At 39.5% G+C, this 16604-nt stretch overlaps 1 protein-coding gene across 1 annotated transcript in view; it reads left to right on the top strand.

Moving 5' to 3' along the window:
* The window catches only part of FBN1 (fibrillin 1), a 232954-nt gene that overhangs the window by 141038 nt on the left and 75312 nt on the right, over positions 1 to 16604 (top strand). Inside the window, exons 17-26 of the mRNA XM_030318235.1 lie at positions 1536 to 1589; positions 3156 to 3281; positions 6877 to 7002; positions 7932 to 8051; positions 8268 to 8405; positions 9249 to 9299; positions 11171 to 11296; positions 13377 to 13604; positions 16096 to 16221; positions 16340 to 16468. Coding sequence (XP_030174095.1) covers positions 1536 to 1589; positions 3156 to 3281; positions 6877 to 7002; positions 7932 to 8051; positions 8268 to 8405; positions 9249 to 9299; positions 11171 to 11296; positions 13377 to 13604; positions 16096 to 16221; positions 16340 to 16468 — 1224 coding nt within the window. The remainder of the gene's footprint in view (positions 1 to 1535; positions 1590 to 3155; positions 3282 to 6876; positions 7003 to 7931; positions 8052 to 8267; positions 8406 to 9248; positions 9300 to 11170; positions 11297 to 13376; positions 13605 to 16095; positions 16222 to 16339; positions 16469 to 16604) is intronic.

Raw genomic sequence — 16604 nt, forward strand, 5'->3', positions numbered from 1 at the left:
GTAAATGCATAGAACTGCCATGTGGCTTCGGTATCCTTATCTCCAATTTGTAGAAGAGGAAACTTATAGAAGAGGAAACTAAGAGGGAAAGGGCTTGCTTCCAAGACCCCCAACAGCAAGCATTGTCATCAGCATTCAAACCGATGTAGACCTGAATTCACTGACCGCAGAAGACAGTGCAAGTACCAGATTCTCCCCAAATGGAAAAGAACAATGAAAAGAATTTGCTTCTATTTAGGCCAAGCATCAGCTAATTTAGCACTAACTGTAAAACTGCTTTTTGTAAAACTGACATGATATTGTTTTTCCTACTTTGTTACTTACAGTTATTTCAAAAGTGTTTTAATTAATTGCTGACATGAGAAGATAATGACAATGCATTTCTTTTTGTTTTCAGTCCCAGGCTTGCAAACACACACCGGCAGCCACTTTCCCAGTTGTTCCTTTTTTGGTCCCATTTAGCATGATTTAAAAATTAAGGGATTTCACCACTTTTCTCAAGTTTACATTTGTAGGAAGGCAGAGGCTCTGAAGGATCCAACCTTCATTTTTAAAATCTGTGTAATTCATTTGCATCCACTGTCATCAGGAATAGAATTTTCTAGCATGCAGAAGTATAAGAGCTATTTGCATCAGCAGCGAGGTGCTGTAGGCCTGTGTAAAAAGGCCCCTCCCTAATATCCAGTCCTTGTGCCACTTCAGCCCACAAATGATTTGCATTTGGCCTGGCGACTCTGTGTTGCCAGAAACTGTGGGCAGCTAAGAGGACACTTCAGTTTGTTTTCCTTGGATAAAGTATGATTCCAGTTAGTTCTCCATTTTCATCGTTCACTCTCATGCTCCTCTGAATATTATTGGAATTATATGTAAAACATTGCATCAGTTTTAAGTAGAAATCTGATTCCATCACAAATTTGGGTACATATTCTGTATTCTTCAATTTCTTAGTAAGATCTCAGTTTTAACATTATGCAATACTTTGCCTATAGATTTATCATATAGTATCCTGATGAATATTTACTTTAAAAATACACTTAAATACAAGTGTAGAGGCTTTGTTTTTCTTGTGAGTGCACACTAGAGAATTTGAAGAGAGAAATGAGAAAATGTTAAGAACTTGATTGTATTAAAAAAAAAAAGTTTGTACTAAGAAACAAAATTATTCCCAAGATGGTGGGAGAAAGTTTTATTAACAGTTAAGAAACCACACTTTAACAGGCACATTTCACTATAAGTGTGAAGTGTTCCCTGGTGGACAAAATCAAATTATAGGAAAAACACCTTTTCCCAAAGCGCTTTGCACAAGGCCTTGCTGTAACTTGCCTATATCCTTAAAAGTTGTTTTCCATAGTGATGCGGAGCCTTTAAAATGGGAGCATGGTGTACCAGTGACTCTCTTGGGAGATGCCTCCTTTTCCGTTACCACTTTATTTCAGTTCTACTCACTTAGCAGGAAATGATGTGTGCAAAGCCAAGTGCAGATTGACCTGTTCTGCAAACAAGGGAATCATTTACTATCTGTTAATTTATTGCAGCGGAATATCAGGCACTGTGCAGCAGTGGGCCAGGAATGACATCAGCAGGCAGTGGTAAGGACTTGTTTGAAATTTGCTACCGTAAGCATGTGCAGAAGCAGCACTGGGCTTTCCTGTGGGTTTCTAGTTGGTCCCTTTACACCAGACTGGGGAGGTCTGGCCCCCTCTCTGGCCATCACTGTACCTGGGACTCCTGGAAGCCCCCAGTGGCAGAGTAATAATGGCACAGTGGGTCCTGGGATTGTTGGGTTTGGGTGTTGGGCTCAGTACTGAAGACTGGGTGCTCTCTTAGGGTGGTTGATGAGGACTGCAGTTGAGATACAATGACTGTGGTCGCTCATTCATGAGAAGAGGCAGTCTGGTCCTCCTCTAGCTCTTGGATTATCAAGTACAGTTCAGGGTTATGGGCTCAGTTGAATCATTGGCCATTCACATTTTGAACTGTCAAGTGTTCAGTCATTATAAGATGTCAGTAGGGAGCCATCTTACATTTTGTAGCAAGCAGCGATAGCAATTAACTGAGGTGGAAGAGTATGAAATATTTCATTTAAGTGTGGGAGTTAGAACCAGAGAAATATAGATACCATAAAAGAATTGAAGTTAAAAGGGAGAGTTGGCACAAAGTGCAAAAACAGGTGACAAGAAAGATGAAGGGATTTTTTTACTGATATAAAACTAAATGATTCGATTCAGGAAAGTTCTGAAAAAAAGTAGACCGAATTGATTGTCAGTTTATCCTCTTGGTTAATTTCATCATTATGTGTGGATGAAGGTGGGGAGGAGATATTTGGGGGAAAGAGAGTAGTAAAGAAATTTATAATAAATAGTTGGGAATAAAAAAGTTGTGATAGAAACCTGGAGAAAGAAAAAATGTCAACCCTAGTTTATAGAAGAGTTAGGACCAAGATTTGAGACTAGCTATTCACTGTCATTCTGCATCACCCTTGATTATAGAGCTCTTCTTAGTCTGTGAGCACACAGAAGATGGAGGACCCAGCCTTATCTGAACAGGGCAGCAGAGGCTTTTCCAGAACAGGTGGCATTTGAATGGGCTTTGCACCAATGAATAGTCCTGGCTCCAGACATTCCTGACACAGAGCAAAAGGGCATTGTATGTTCATGCAAGAAGTAAATAAACAGAGCTCATGTTTTAATTTAATCTTGAAGATATTTTTGAACCTACAAAAGCTTGAACCATGAGAATGGCACAGTCATCTCATTTTTAAGCTAAGTCTGGTGGCATCGTAGAAGGTACATTGAAGAGGGATGGGCTGGCAGCAGGGAGACCAGTTGTAGGGACTTGGGCTGTGTGGCAGATCCACTTTTCCATCTTGATGTTTGAACCAGCAGAAGCCCAGGGGCTCTCCCTTAGCCTGATTAAGGATTGGTAATCTTGTAGTTCCAGCTCAAATGCCAAGTTCCTCACAAGGACTGGTGGAAGGAAGATTTGATTCAGAATATCTTGTAGTGACAAGAAGTGATCAAGCTTTCTCATCAAAGTGAAACTTGATTTTCACCAGGTCCTAAGGTTTTTACATTTATTGTAATGTTATTTTTTTGACAGTTCTTTGACCTTTGCTTTAGAATGTTATTGATATTGAACTCTTTTTGGTGGTGCAGATATAAATGAATGTGCATTAGATCCAGATATCTGCCCAAATGGAATTTGTGAAAATCTCCGTGGGACCTACAAATGCATATGCAATTCAGGATATGAAGTGGATTCAACCGGGAAAAACTGTGTTGGTAAGAAGATTCATCTGTTTTCTAAGACATTTCATGCATCATGCATTCCTTTTTTTGTTGCTTGCAGGGAACTGCTTTTGAGTAGCTTTAGGACTGAGCAAATGGGTGATCTTCACTTTGGGTGTCAGCATGATACATACATGTCTCGATTAACTGAAATTTACATAGCTGAATCCTGATAATTTATAAGTAGTCATGTGTCATGTTCACTCCAAAAGAGAAGCTCCTTAGATGTAGAAAATACAGATTGTGAGCCGTTCTCTTGTGTCTACAAAGGCATCCCTATTTTTACCAAGAGAAACGACTCTTCTCCCAACCACTTATTAGATTCAATCAAAGAAAACCCAGCTTATTTTCAGTAATAACTGTTCTCTGTTATGTTTAGCAAACACCACTTTTGATGCTTTAACAAATTTTAATGAAGGTACCAGCCAGTAACTAAGAAAACAAAACAAACAAACAAAAAGAACACCTTTGGTTGGGAAGAAAATGGTCAACATTGGCACCATTATTTTTGCAACTTTCTTCAGTTGCCTAGACTAGTATTTTCTAAAATGTACTGTCCATTCTGTAGTGTAGTGACATAATACTGCAGGTTTCCTGAAGTTGAGCTTCTAACACCAGAATATTCATTCTCATGGGAATATGCCAGAGTGTACTAAAACCAAAATGTAAGATGGTGCATCCTTTTTATCTGAAAGCAAAACACATTTTACATAAAAAAATACTTACGTGGAGTAGGATGAAAAGTAATAGGCTTTAATAAGGATAAAAGGAGGGCCTCAGTTATATTTTTACTCACTAAAAGCCATTTGGGTCTTCAGTGTTAGAACTTACTGTCTTCTGCCCTGGTGGTATTTTAGTGGTAGAGTTTGAAAAGTACTGCTCTAAGGTGGTCAGTTAGTGGAACATGCAATAATTTTGAGATGCTACAGATTGAAATAAACAAAAATGACTTTCTTTTCATTCTTTCAACACATGATCAATCAAGTATTAACTACTTGCCAGGTACTGAACTCAGCTATCTCCCAGACAGCCATTAGTTGACCCAAGAAAAGAAAGTTCCTCCTCCTATTTGTCCCTGGGTAACAAGCAATTTTACTTGCCATGGTTCCTTACTTTACCACTGCACATCCTCTTGGTGTTGAGAAGCTTGCTGAAATACTTGGACCCCTACCAAGAAACTTGTTGCCTTTGATTAGACAAACAGTGCCTGAACTTTAAGAGGAATAAATTACATTATATAGAACTGCATTCCCCTGGACTGAGAAAAATGGCCATGTCAATTAAGTAGTTTTTTAACAGCTTACTATACTATGTTGAACTATTAAAAATGACCACCTTTGAAATATCCATAAGTTGTCCCCTGACCTCTTGCCATTGTACACATTCTTTTCAAAGCTCCTCCAACCTAACTGTGTATTTCTGTCTCCTTTCAGGAATCTCTTTACCCCAGTTTGTTTTGATACTGTGAGATCATGGCTCTATCTGTGAGACTAGGGCTCTGTGTACAAAGAAAAGAGAGGGATTCTAGAGATAGAACAGAGAGGAAAGCTAACTCTAAATGTCCTAAAACAAGCCCTCAACCATTTTGCCCCCTCTGGCTCTCTGCAGGTCACCTGTTCCCCACACACTCTAGCCTTCTCTTCTTCTTCCCTGTACTTCTATTCAGCATAAGTAATGTTTACTTTTGTTTTCTAACTTCTTAAAGGATGCAACATGGCAAGAGTAGTTTCTGTCATGCAATGTACAGTGTGCAGGTTGAAGCAGAATATCGCATCTAATAGATGTCTTTGTTGTTAGGCCTGCCTGTAATGTCATAATGGGCTAAGTGGAGGTAGCAATTATTTTCGAAGAAGCAGAAATCTTACTTGAGTATTTTTCACTTGCTGTCCTTCTTCACTCATGGCTTGCACACTCATAAAAAGAAGTAACAGTAAATAAAAGCTTCTTCTCTGCCCCCTTTAAATCACCTTTCATCTTAGTCTCAGGCTAAACTAGTACATAAAAAAATGAGGATAGGAGGTCTTCAGGGGAGCTGTATAGTTATCACAAAACCCTCTTCTTTCAACTACGGGTTTCTTTTTCTTTCCCTAACTTTTATTGCTGTCCCCAAATTAGCCCTTCCCTCTTTGTGGTCTACAATGACTTTTGAGAAGTGAATTCTTCCTCTCTCACACCCTTAATTTTAGGGCTTTTTTTCTGGGGTACAGTTGTCATTTGAGTACACATGGTGTTTTCAAACTAGATTTACAATTTAATTTTTCTGTAAAAGCCTCTCTTCATCAGAAGACAGAAATCATTATTTATTTGAGCAGGCCCAGAAAGACACAGAGATGTTTTAGCTTCATCCAAAAAATCGCCCCATTGGAAGCAAAAGGGAGAGTTTGGGAGGCCGTAGGGATTCTTCGTCAACAAGTTAAATATATACTCCAAAGTTGAACTGATTATCATCAGGTCAGAAGTATGTTCATATTTCAGATTATGTTTAGAGATATGAAGTTAGGAATCAAAAATCCACCACAGCCGTCCCCTCCAGGGACTGGCTGGTTTTTATCTTAATCATAAATTCCTCGATATAAGGTTCCAGATTCTTCTGGCATCATCAAAGTTTAAGAATTGTAATACTAACTCTTTGGGGAAGTGTTAGCATTCCCTATATCATTTTGATAGACTTCTCACCATGTTGTTTGCTCATACAATAATATAACTTTATACTTAATGTTTTTTATAATTTAAGTACTTTATAAATATATTGCTAATTTACTTGTATTTACCACTGTGAACCTATGATGATTTCTAGTACTGAATTGGTGTATCTTTTATGTTAGGGCTACTAGATTGTCAAATGATTATATAAGCAGAATTTGTTGATGTGTAAAAAAAAAATTCCTTGTGAACATATAGCCTATTCTATGTCTGTGTGATGTAGTTTAGGCCAACTAAACTATATATAACTATAAACTATATATAACAAACTGTTGAAGTTCCACACTTCCTAAATTACCTGAGTAACACATATCAAAAGTTAGATTTTACATGAGACAGACCTATTATTCACCTGAAAGTAAGGAATTTTTCTGAGCTCTCTGAATCTCAAGTCTAAATTCCTCATAAGAATTATAAACTCTATAGATTGCTTCACACTCTATAAACACAATCGGAGACCATTTCAGTTGTTCCAAAGAAGAAACAACCATCCTAGAACTAACACATATCAAAGTTGGACCATACTTTCTAAATGTTTATTTAGTCCCTTAAATCAATAGGATTAGTCCTTTTAATTCTGGCACAATAAAACAGTTGTATAAAGATTAATGATTTCCAGCAAATCCAAGTTTCTTCCTGTAAAGAAAGTAAATTGAACAGTATCTGGTGACTTTAGACTGTGTAGATCCCTACTATAAATAATCAGATGAAACCCCTATTTTCCTCAAATTAGGTAAGTTAGGCAAAAACCTGTGGTAGAGGAGTTTTCCCTCCTTGCTTAAATTAATCATTTCATATGACCTTAAAAATTTAACCTATAAAAAGCAGAGAAATTGCATGCAAAGAATTAGCTCCCTCTAAAAGTTCATGTTCATTGGTTTTGCAGATATTAATGAATGTGTGTTGAACAGTCTGCTTTGTGACAATGGACAGTGTAGAAACACTCCTGGAAGTTTTGTCTGTACCTGCCCCAAGGGATTTATCTACAAACCTGACCTAAAAACCTGTGAAGGTAAACTATGTTTTTATTCTTATATTAGGTACTTTATTGTCTTTTGGTATGCCACTGGAAAACCATGAAAATCAGTTAGAGTCATATTTATTTATTCATTCATTCATTCAAGCAAGCAAGCAAGCAAGCAAGCAAGAAGGGTAGAAGGCAGAAGGAGAGAGAGAATCCCAAGCAGGTTCCATGCTGAGCCCAACATGGGGCTCAATCCCACAATCCTGGGATTATGACCTGAGGTAAAATCAAGAATTGGATGCTCAACCAGCTAAGCCACCCAGGTGCCCCAGAGTCACCTCTATTTTAGACAATTTTATCATTGTAATTGAGATTCTGTGGTCCCAAATGACACTTGCATATACTTTGTAAGCTACTATGGTACTTACCTGCAGTTGGCATTTTATTTGCCATCATTTAAGACATGAAGAAAATATTACATAGCTAGTAATTCAGAGATCACACTTAAAATTTGCTCCAGATTTCCTGAATAAAAACATTCAGCCATGTGCCAGATTCTGTGCTATAGAGATATGCTCAATTAGTATTCTTTTTTTTAAATTTCTTTAATGTTTATTTATTATTGAGAGACAGAGAGACACAGAGCGTGAGCAGGGGAGGGGTAGAGAGAGGGGGAGACACAGAATCCGAAGCAGGCTCCAGTCTCTGAGCTGTCAGCACAGAGCCTGATGCGTGGTTCGAACCCACAAACTATGAGATCATGACCTGAACCGAAGTCGGTTGCCTAACCAACTGAGCCACCCAGGCGCCCCTCAATTATTATTCTTGATTTTCCATCTAGTCTAGAAAAAAAATCTATCTAGGCCAGCTTTACTATCTAATAAAGAATATGTGGTAGCAATTTAGGCCACAGTTTAAATATTCCTTCATGCCCAAGACTAGTTTTTAGCAGTAATGTAGACCTCTTTTTGTTTTAGACATTGATGAATGTGAATCAAGTCCTTGCATTAATGGCGTCTGCAAGAATAGCCCGGGCTCTTTTATTTGTGAATGTTCTTCTGAAAGTACTTTGGATCCAACAAAAACCATCTGCATAGGTATTTATTCTGCTGTATCAGTACTGTATTTAGTGTCTACTTTTGATGCAAAAGACCTTATTGCATAAGAGTTTAAGTATGGATAAACAAAAGTTTAAATTATCATTATCCCTTGTTTCATGATGCCCTTCTTGCTGTAATTCCAATGCACATATTTGAATGTTTGATAAAGATTTTATTAAGTATCTAATAAAATCTTCTCCAACCTCCTTGCAGAAACTATCAAGGGCACTTGCTGGCAGACTGTCATTGATGGGCGGTGTGAGATCAACATCAATGGAGCCACTTTAAAGTCCCAGTGCTGTTCTTCCCTCGGTGCTGCCTGGGGGAGCCCTTGTACCCTATGCCAACTCGGTAAGAGAGAGACAGGCACTGTGGCTACGGGACCCGTCCCACTGGTGTCTTCGCTTAGAAAGAGGAAACCCAGTGCTTTTTTCATTTAGGTTCACCTGGGAATTTTAGATTTAATTCCACTGACCTCAATGAAACATTGTGCTGAATAGGAAACTAAGAGAAGTGTCAAGGACAGTAATTTCATGTGATTTGGTTATTATTGTCTATCACACACTGTAATGTGGTTTCCTGATGTTGCCTTCCTAGATCAGCAATTTCTATGGGCTCTCTTAGAACCTCATACTTAGGGCTTTTTGCAGGCATAGATTATCTTCCAAAAATAGACCGACATAAAGGAACCACTATTCATGACCTAACTTCTAAATCTGTTGAAAAGCTGAGGTTTGAGAGCCTTGCTGATGATTTTATTGATTTGGTGTCTGGGTATATAAATGTGTGAATTTATATGTGTGAATGCTGCAGGGCAGGAGATCTTCAAATTTTAGACTTGGTCTTCCATATTCATGTTACAATAATCATATACTGTGACTCCTATTTTAGAGTTGTTAGCAAGAGAGAAATCTAGCCAATTTCCTTCTTAGTGATCACCTTAGAATGATCTTTAGGGGAACTTTGGGTCTTCAGAATCAGAGGAACTGAGCTTAATTCAAAGAGACATTTCATTCTCCTTCTTCATCTATACAGTCTCAGAAACACCTTGTTATCTTAGACTTATTCATAGCAACGAAATCTAATTCACGTCCAGGTACTCCTTCATGTTTCTTACACTATGTCATACAAAGTCTGGATATTGTTATCTCAAATTTGTTTTTTGGTTTTTATTTATTTGTTTGTTTTTTACAGATCCTATATGTGGTAAAGGCTATTCAAGAATTAAAGGAACACAGTGTGAAGGTATTTATGATTATTTATAAACCATAAATTTCTGTGTGCAAGAAGAATGCTTATGTTAACTTGGACTGGATAAAGTTGTCATGAAACTTTACAGTAAGAAATATGCAGCAGAGAGAAAAATTAATGAGAATTGCAGAACATAACAGATGTTAATTTCACAAGCATATATATGCTGTTGCCAGTGTTGGATCACTATGGCCACAGGGCAGGGTGACTGAAAATGTTTTAGGCTGACCTAAAAGAGTGACTTTTAGAGTGACTGCACTTTCAAAACACTATCTGGAAGACAAAAGTGGAAGTTTTCAATGAGACTATAAAATTTGCATTTTTTCTTGGTTTGTCCTGGGTTTTGTTTGTTTGTTTGTTTGTTTGTTTGTTTCACGGTCATGAATGATATAGAAGGACATACTCTGTTGCCTCCTTTTTGAAAGTTTATGTGGATCCTCTCCAGTCTGCTGTGATTCTTTCTCACGGAGTCCCAGATAGATGCAGGTCAGGGTGACTAACACAACCTGACATGACACAGCAGCTGAAAAATTTTAAAAACAGCAATTAGTCCCATATGTGGAATGAAATGAAGTTTTTTCCTTGCTCACATAAAGAGGAACACTACAACCCCCACCCAAGGTCTTGCTTTCCAAATGATGACTGAATCCTTTGGCCTTTCTCTGGTCCAGACCCACGGTTAATAACTTATCTGACCTCAGCAGCACATTTTGATGTACAAGTGGCCAGAACAAAAAACCCAAAAAGGTAAATTTCCCCTCCCCACTTACATGTCTCACAAGGAAAGATTTCAAATAGATTTTTCAACATCACTCACTTGGAAAGTTATTTCTTCTAAATAGAGACGCAGTGTGTGTGTGTGTGTGTGTGTGTGTGTGTGTGTGTGTGTTTCTTGACTAATGTTCCCCCTTTTTGGCATTGGCAAGTATATTTCTTTGAATTAACTTGATGGTGAATATTTTTCCAAGTTAAGTGCAGAGAACATACTGAGTTCCATTAAGCACTGGGAGGGACTGGTACATTTGAGAGAGACTGGGTGAATGATGAATGAACGAACATGAGCATCTTTTGACTCTCCCTAACTCAAGCTGGGACAGAACAGTCTGAGACCATTGCTGAGTTAGAACTATGTGCCTTCTGGGGACATCTCAGCAGATGACACTTAAAAAGACACTTTTGACTGACCCCACATATTTCTCAGTGGGATTTTTCTCAATGCTCACCTTCACGCAATCTCTTCTTTGTTCATTTGAAAGACCAGGTTTCTGTCTCTACTTATTTCCAGACATCTGATCTCATAAAGCTAATTATGTGACTCCTGGGAGTCTTACCTGAGATGTCTATAGTACCGAGAGCTGTCACCAAGAACTCACACCAACTCCCAGCCTCTGTAACTCAAAAATTACTGGGTTGCCCAGTGGCTCAGTTGGTTGAGCATCTGACTCTTGGTTTTGACTCAGGCCATGATCTCACAGTTCGTGAGTTCCTGAGTTCGAGCCCCACATCAGGCTCTGCGCTGACAGTGTGGAGCCTGCTTGGGATTCTCTCTCCCTCCCTCTCTCTGACCCTCCCCTATTCACACTGTCTCTGTCTCTCTCAATATAAATAAATAAAACTTAAAAAAAATTACTCGCTAGGACCAATGGAGAAACTCTTATAACTTTGGTAATAGGTGGACTCAGCATGGTTGCTATTCAAAGATCCCAGAAATTCTACATCAACTATTTGGAGGCAAACTAATTTTGTGAATTTGTTTGGTTCAAAATGGCCTTTTCTGTTGTGAGAATAATTATGACCCCTTGTATGAAATAAAACAGAATGATGTTGTATAGATATTTTAACTTCATGCTTTTTTTTCTTCATAGATATAAATGAGTGTGAAGTATTCCCAGGAGTATGCAAAAATGGCTTATGTGTTAACTCTAAGGGATCATTTAAATGTCAGTGTCCCAGTGGGATGACTTTGGATGCCACAGGGAGGATCTGCCTAGGTAAATCCTGAGCTCATTACTTTTCTAATGACCATCTCCTAAAGATTATTAAAGAGTCAGTTAACAAGACAAAGTTGAATATTTGGTTTCAAGTACAGATACACACACGCCCAATTCAACATTTCCACTAGGATTTATGGTGGTTCCCTTGACAAATAGGCTTCCTCACTCAAGCTCTTTTTTATCCTTTATACAAAGAGTAGAGAACATGTTAGTGAAGAGAAACTTTAGTTCTATATTGATGTAACTATTCCTTAAATATTACCATCGTGGTTATTATTCCAAAGCTCTTAAATCTGCCCCCATATGCCATGGACTATAGGATACAAGGTGAACGTAGGCAAGAGCATTTTTGCTTGATTGAAAACTGTAGCCCATGGCTGCTAGGCATGTCCTGCCATTGGCAAGATGGACAGGTCCTTGCAGGAAACTCTTATGGGTATGAGTGAAGAGTGCCACAGTCCTGAATAGTGAAGGAGCCCAGGGGTACTGTCACTTTTAATCATGGTGGGATTCTCCATGCCAACTGCTCAAGTCCAAGTAGCAATGATATGGAAGATGGGACCCTGAGTTCTTAGAAAGCTGCCCTATGGACTTTTAATGACAGCACGTTTGAGATTCCACAATCGTGTGTGGCATCTGGCAGAGTTATTCTGATGCTACTTCTGTGGCTTCTGACTGCCAGGAATATGTCTCTTGGGTCACTCGTTTTTGGTCCATGACTCTGAAAATGATGCTCAGATACATTGTGTATCTGAAACCATATTCCTCTGAGATCATCCTTAACCACTATAGGTGGTTAAAAGAGTGATATGAGGGTAAGGGATTCAGATTGTTTATGAATTAGAACTAACTAACCTTTAAATATAGAACTGTATGGTTTATAGCATAAGCAATATGGGAGGGAAAAGATGGAATCCCAAGGCTTGAGTCTTGTTGCAACCATGGATGTCAATTACTCTCCTCTGGAGTCAGCTTTTGTTTAGGAGGAATGAGCATTTAATGAAAACCTTCTTCTAAGTTCTTCAGTCAAAAGATGCTTCAGTGTTTAATGTAGAAATCATTTTAAAAGATAGGAGCTACCCATCTGATTAGAGGCAACCTGAATGTAGAGTTGCCCCAAAGACTTCAGAAGCTTTCTGACATTAAAGGAAGTTCAAGCACTTAGGTGAATGGTTAAAGACCACATTGTGAAGGAGAAAGAGAGGGAAGATAATGCCTTAGGTTTTAATTACACTTTACAGTTTCCAGACACACAATCTCATCTGAGCCTCACAGTACCCCCCCCCCAAGGATGGGTGCAACATCATTTTACAGATATGGAAAGTCAGGGACAGGGTTCATAATTTGTCTAAGACAAGCAGCTTCTTAGTTGCAAGACCAAGCTCCAGGTCTTCTGACATCCACCATGTCACTTCTCCTACTCTCCCTTACAATTCCGTGAATTTGGGGTTGGGGCTAGAGGTACCCACATGTGCCCCAAAGAATGTACACATAAGACCATGTAAAGGTGAAAGAAATACTTGAGAAGAGGAATGGATGGCTTTTCTTTGTATTTTTCCTCTTTAATCCCAAGTAAGGCAGTCTTCGTTTTGGAATTTAACATTGCACCTCTCCAAAAATGAGGTATGCTGGAGCTGGCTTAGGTGTTCTCCAGTGATAAAGAGTGCAGCTTCCTTGTAGCCAGAGAGCAGACATCAAGGCATTATGGAGCGCATGCATTGGTAGTAAGCATGTCTGTACAGGGAGCAGACATCTCCCAAAAGAGCATTCTGGGATTTCCCAGAATACCGTTCCTCATGTAGAATTATCAGAAGGTGCCTAAACTTGAAAGGAATGTTTTCAGAAATAGGAGGTCCAAATAAATATGAGCTACCAAAGAAAAGGGAGTCTTTATTAGGTGGGAATACCCATCAGAAAGCCTGAGCTCCTTTTGGGAAAAAAAAAAAAAATCATTCTGGCCAATAAGTACATCACAGATTATGGTGTTTATTGTACTTTGCCTGACACAACTGGTTGGCAGCTGGGGCCAGTGAAAACAGAGTAGCTCTCGTAAGCCTTCCTGTGTTCCATCTGGCAGATATCCGCGTGGAAACCTGCTTCCTGAGGTACGAGGACGAGGAGTGCACTCTGCCCATTGCCGGCCGCCACCGCATGGACGCCTGCTGCTGCTCGGTCGGGGCGGCCTGGGGTACCGAGGAATGCGAGGAGTGTCCTGTGAGGAACACGCCTGAGTACGAGGAGCTCTGTCCCAGGGGGCCTGGATTCGCCACCAAAGAAATTACAAATGGAAAACCTTTCTTCAAAGGTACAATTGTTTCAGTGCTTGATTGCTCCTCTTTTTAGATGGACTGGAGGTTATGCTACCAGGAGAACTACAGTGAACATCACCCATGTGGCCATCCCTCGATGATCTGAGCGTACATCGTTCACCCGCTGGGTTAACAGACAGCAGATGGTCACTCTGCGACAGCTTCTCCTTCCCCACCTCCAGGACTGCCCGAGGTCACTTGCCTCTCCCATTAGCTATTTATTAAGTGTTAACGTAGATTATAGTACTATCCTAAACCAAATAGAAACAAAAAGGCAACTTGTTGGGGAATTTTAATTCCATCTGCTAATGCTATATGATTTGCCCTTTTATCTCCTGATTTCATCTGGGTCACTTCAGTTCACCTGAGTATAGATATTGAGGGTGAGTGGCATGAGAAGCCAGTGGCAGGTCCTCTTGGTCCAAAATACAGTGAAAGTCATTCCTGTGCCAAACACATTCCAGTGTCTTATGATATCTCAAACACTATTTCGGTTTATTATACTATAACCTAAAATTCATGTAAAAAAAAACGAGAAATTACAGATTTAATCTAATTCCAAAATTGATTTAACTTTTTACGCACAATGATGCATAACTTGTTTACTTTAGCACACGGAAAAAATCATGACTGGTTTCTCAGAATTCCAGTTTTTCAGAGAGTCTCAGTTTATATTCCTGCTATAGATTTTTATCTTGGTTTCCCAGTGTGTCTGGGCCTAGTTATTACACTTCATGACTAAATCAACTTATAAAACTGGGAAATGAGTATATGAATATTGCTTAATTATTCTTATATAAAAAGTGTAAACTTTTTTTGTACCGAGTGTTCAGTCCAAGAAACCATGGGGATTAAAATTCTGTCTATAGAGACAGTTTCTAGATGGCCTCTTAAATGTCTCCTAAGTAAATTCAAAGGATTTTGAATAATTTGCTTCCAAAGACTGTGGCAATCCATTGCCACAGAAGGACTTATTCTGGAGATTTAATTTGTCTTTCATGACATGTTGTAGAAATGAACTTGTATTCTTTGAACTTTAGGTCTGGCTTTAGAAAGACTCCTGAAAGGAGGGGCACCTGGGTGGCTCAGTTTGTTAGGCATCCGACTTCGTCTCAGGTTATGATCTCACCATTTGTGAGCTTGAGCCCTGCATCAGGCTCTGTGCTGACAGCTCAGAGCCTGGAGCCTGCTTCAGATTCTGCGTCTCCCGCTTTCTCTGCCCCTCCCCGACTTGCACTCTGTCTCTCTCTCTCTCTGTCTCTGTCTCTGTCTCTCTCTCAAAAATAAATAAGCATTTAAAAAAAAAAAAAAACTCCTGAAAGGAGATCACAGGGTACCTATGCAGTCCCCTAGTGTACAAGAAACTCTTTTAATTATATTAATAACACCTTAATATTAATTGAGAAAATATTTTTAAATTTTATACATATTTCAGAAAATATTTTTAATAGTATACAATATTTACAAATAGTTTAAATTATAAATGGCATCTTTTTTGCCATTCTTATATTTTAGGTGTATCCAAAGAAGCATCAAAAAGAATAGATGAATATCTCATTCCACTATACTCTCAATTGGTTGCTGTGAAGCAATATATGCCAGTCATCTTCTATGTGCTTTTAAGTATGGATGCTAGTGGTTTAGAATATTTAGTCATTCATTCAGCAAATACTTAAGTGTTTGGTATGTATCAGGCAGTGTGCTGGGCTCTAAAAGTCCAAATAAACACCCCTTCTACTTCCCTAATATTGCTTTCTAAAATGTAGAAGTTTAAAAGACTAGAAGCATTTACAAAATCATAGTTCTCATGGATCATCACACATTCTTTAAATTGCATATTGCCAAGGGGCACCTGTGTGGTTCAGCCTGTTGAGCGTCCGACTTTGGCTCAGGTCATGATCTCACGGTTCACGAGTTCAAGCCCCACATTGGGCTCTGTGCTGTCAGTGCAGAGCCTGCTTTAGATCCTCTGTTCCCTCCCCACCCCCAATACCCCCCCCCCACTCTCTGCCCCTCCCCTGCTTGTGCTCACTGGCACTCTCTCTCTCTCTCTCTCTCTCTCAAAAATAAATAAACATTAAAAATACAATACAATACAATACAATACAATACAATACAATACAATAAAATGCATATTGCCAAGACTTTAAATCAGGACTCTCCTGGGTTTTAAATAAGGGCATTGAGGGGCGCCTGGGTGGCTCAGTCGGTTAATCATCCGACTTTGGCTCAGGTCACCATCTTGAAGTTCATGGGTTTGAGCCCCACGTGGGGCTCTGTGCCGACAGCTCAGAGCCTGGAGCCTGCTTCAGATCCTGTTTCCCTCTCTCTCTGCCTCTCCCCTGCTTGTGCTTTCCCTCTCTCTCTCTCTCTGTCTCTCTGTCTCTCTTTCTCAAAAATAAATAAACATTAAAAAGTAAAATAGGGGCATGGAAAACTCCTTATAGGATGCTCAGGAACTTTCTGCACATTTTATTTTTCTTGAAGATATCAACGAGTGCAAGATGATTCCCAGCCTCTGCACCCACGGCAAGTGCAGAAACACCATTGGCAGCTTTAAGTGCAGGTGTGACAGTGGCTTTGCTCTTGACTCTGAAGAAAGGAACTGCACAGGTCAGTGACGGGCTCCCCTTCCTGGGATACCCTTTAGAACTCTTCACCTTTAACATATTGCCACAAGAATGAAAGCTGTCCTGATACTCATGTGTTGCCACTTACTGCCTTCATTCAGACATCGACGAATGCCGAATATCCCCTGACCTCTGTGGCCGAGGCCAGTGTGTGAACACCCCAGGGGACTTTGAATGCAAGTGTGATGAGGGCTATGAAAGTGGATTCATGATGATGAAGAACTGCATGGGTAAGTGTGTGACCATGTGATCCGCACAGGAAGAGAGGGATTCCCTGAAGCTTTGAAAACTCAGAGCCTCCCTCCCAGGATTCCCCAGCTCCCCCAGTGGACTGGTTTCCTGACCAGTGAGTCCAGAATCAGTCTG

Source organism: Lynx canadensis, chromosome B3 (genome assembly GCF_007474595.2).
Source record: "Lynx canadensis isolate LIC74 chromosome B3, mLynCan4.pri.v2, whole genome shotgun sequence".
NCBI lineage: Eukaryota > Metazoa > Chordata > Mammalia > Carnivora > Felidae > Lynx > Lynx canadensis.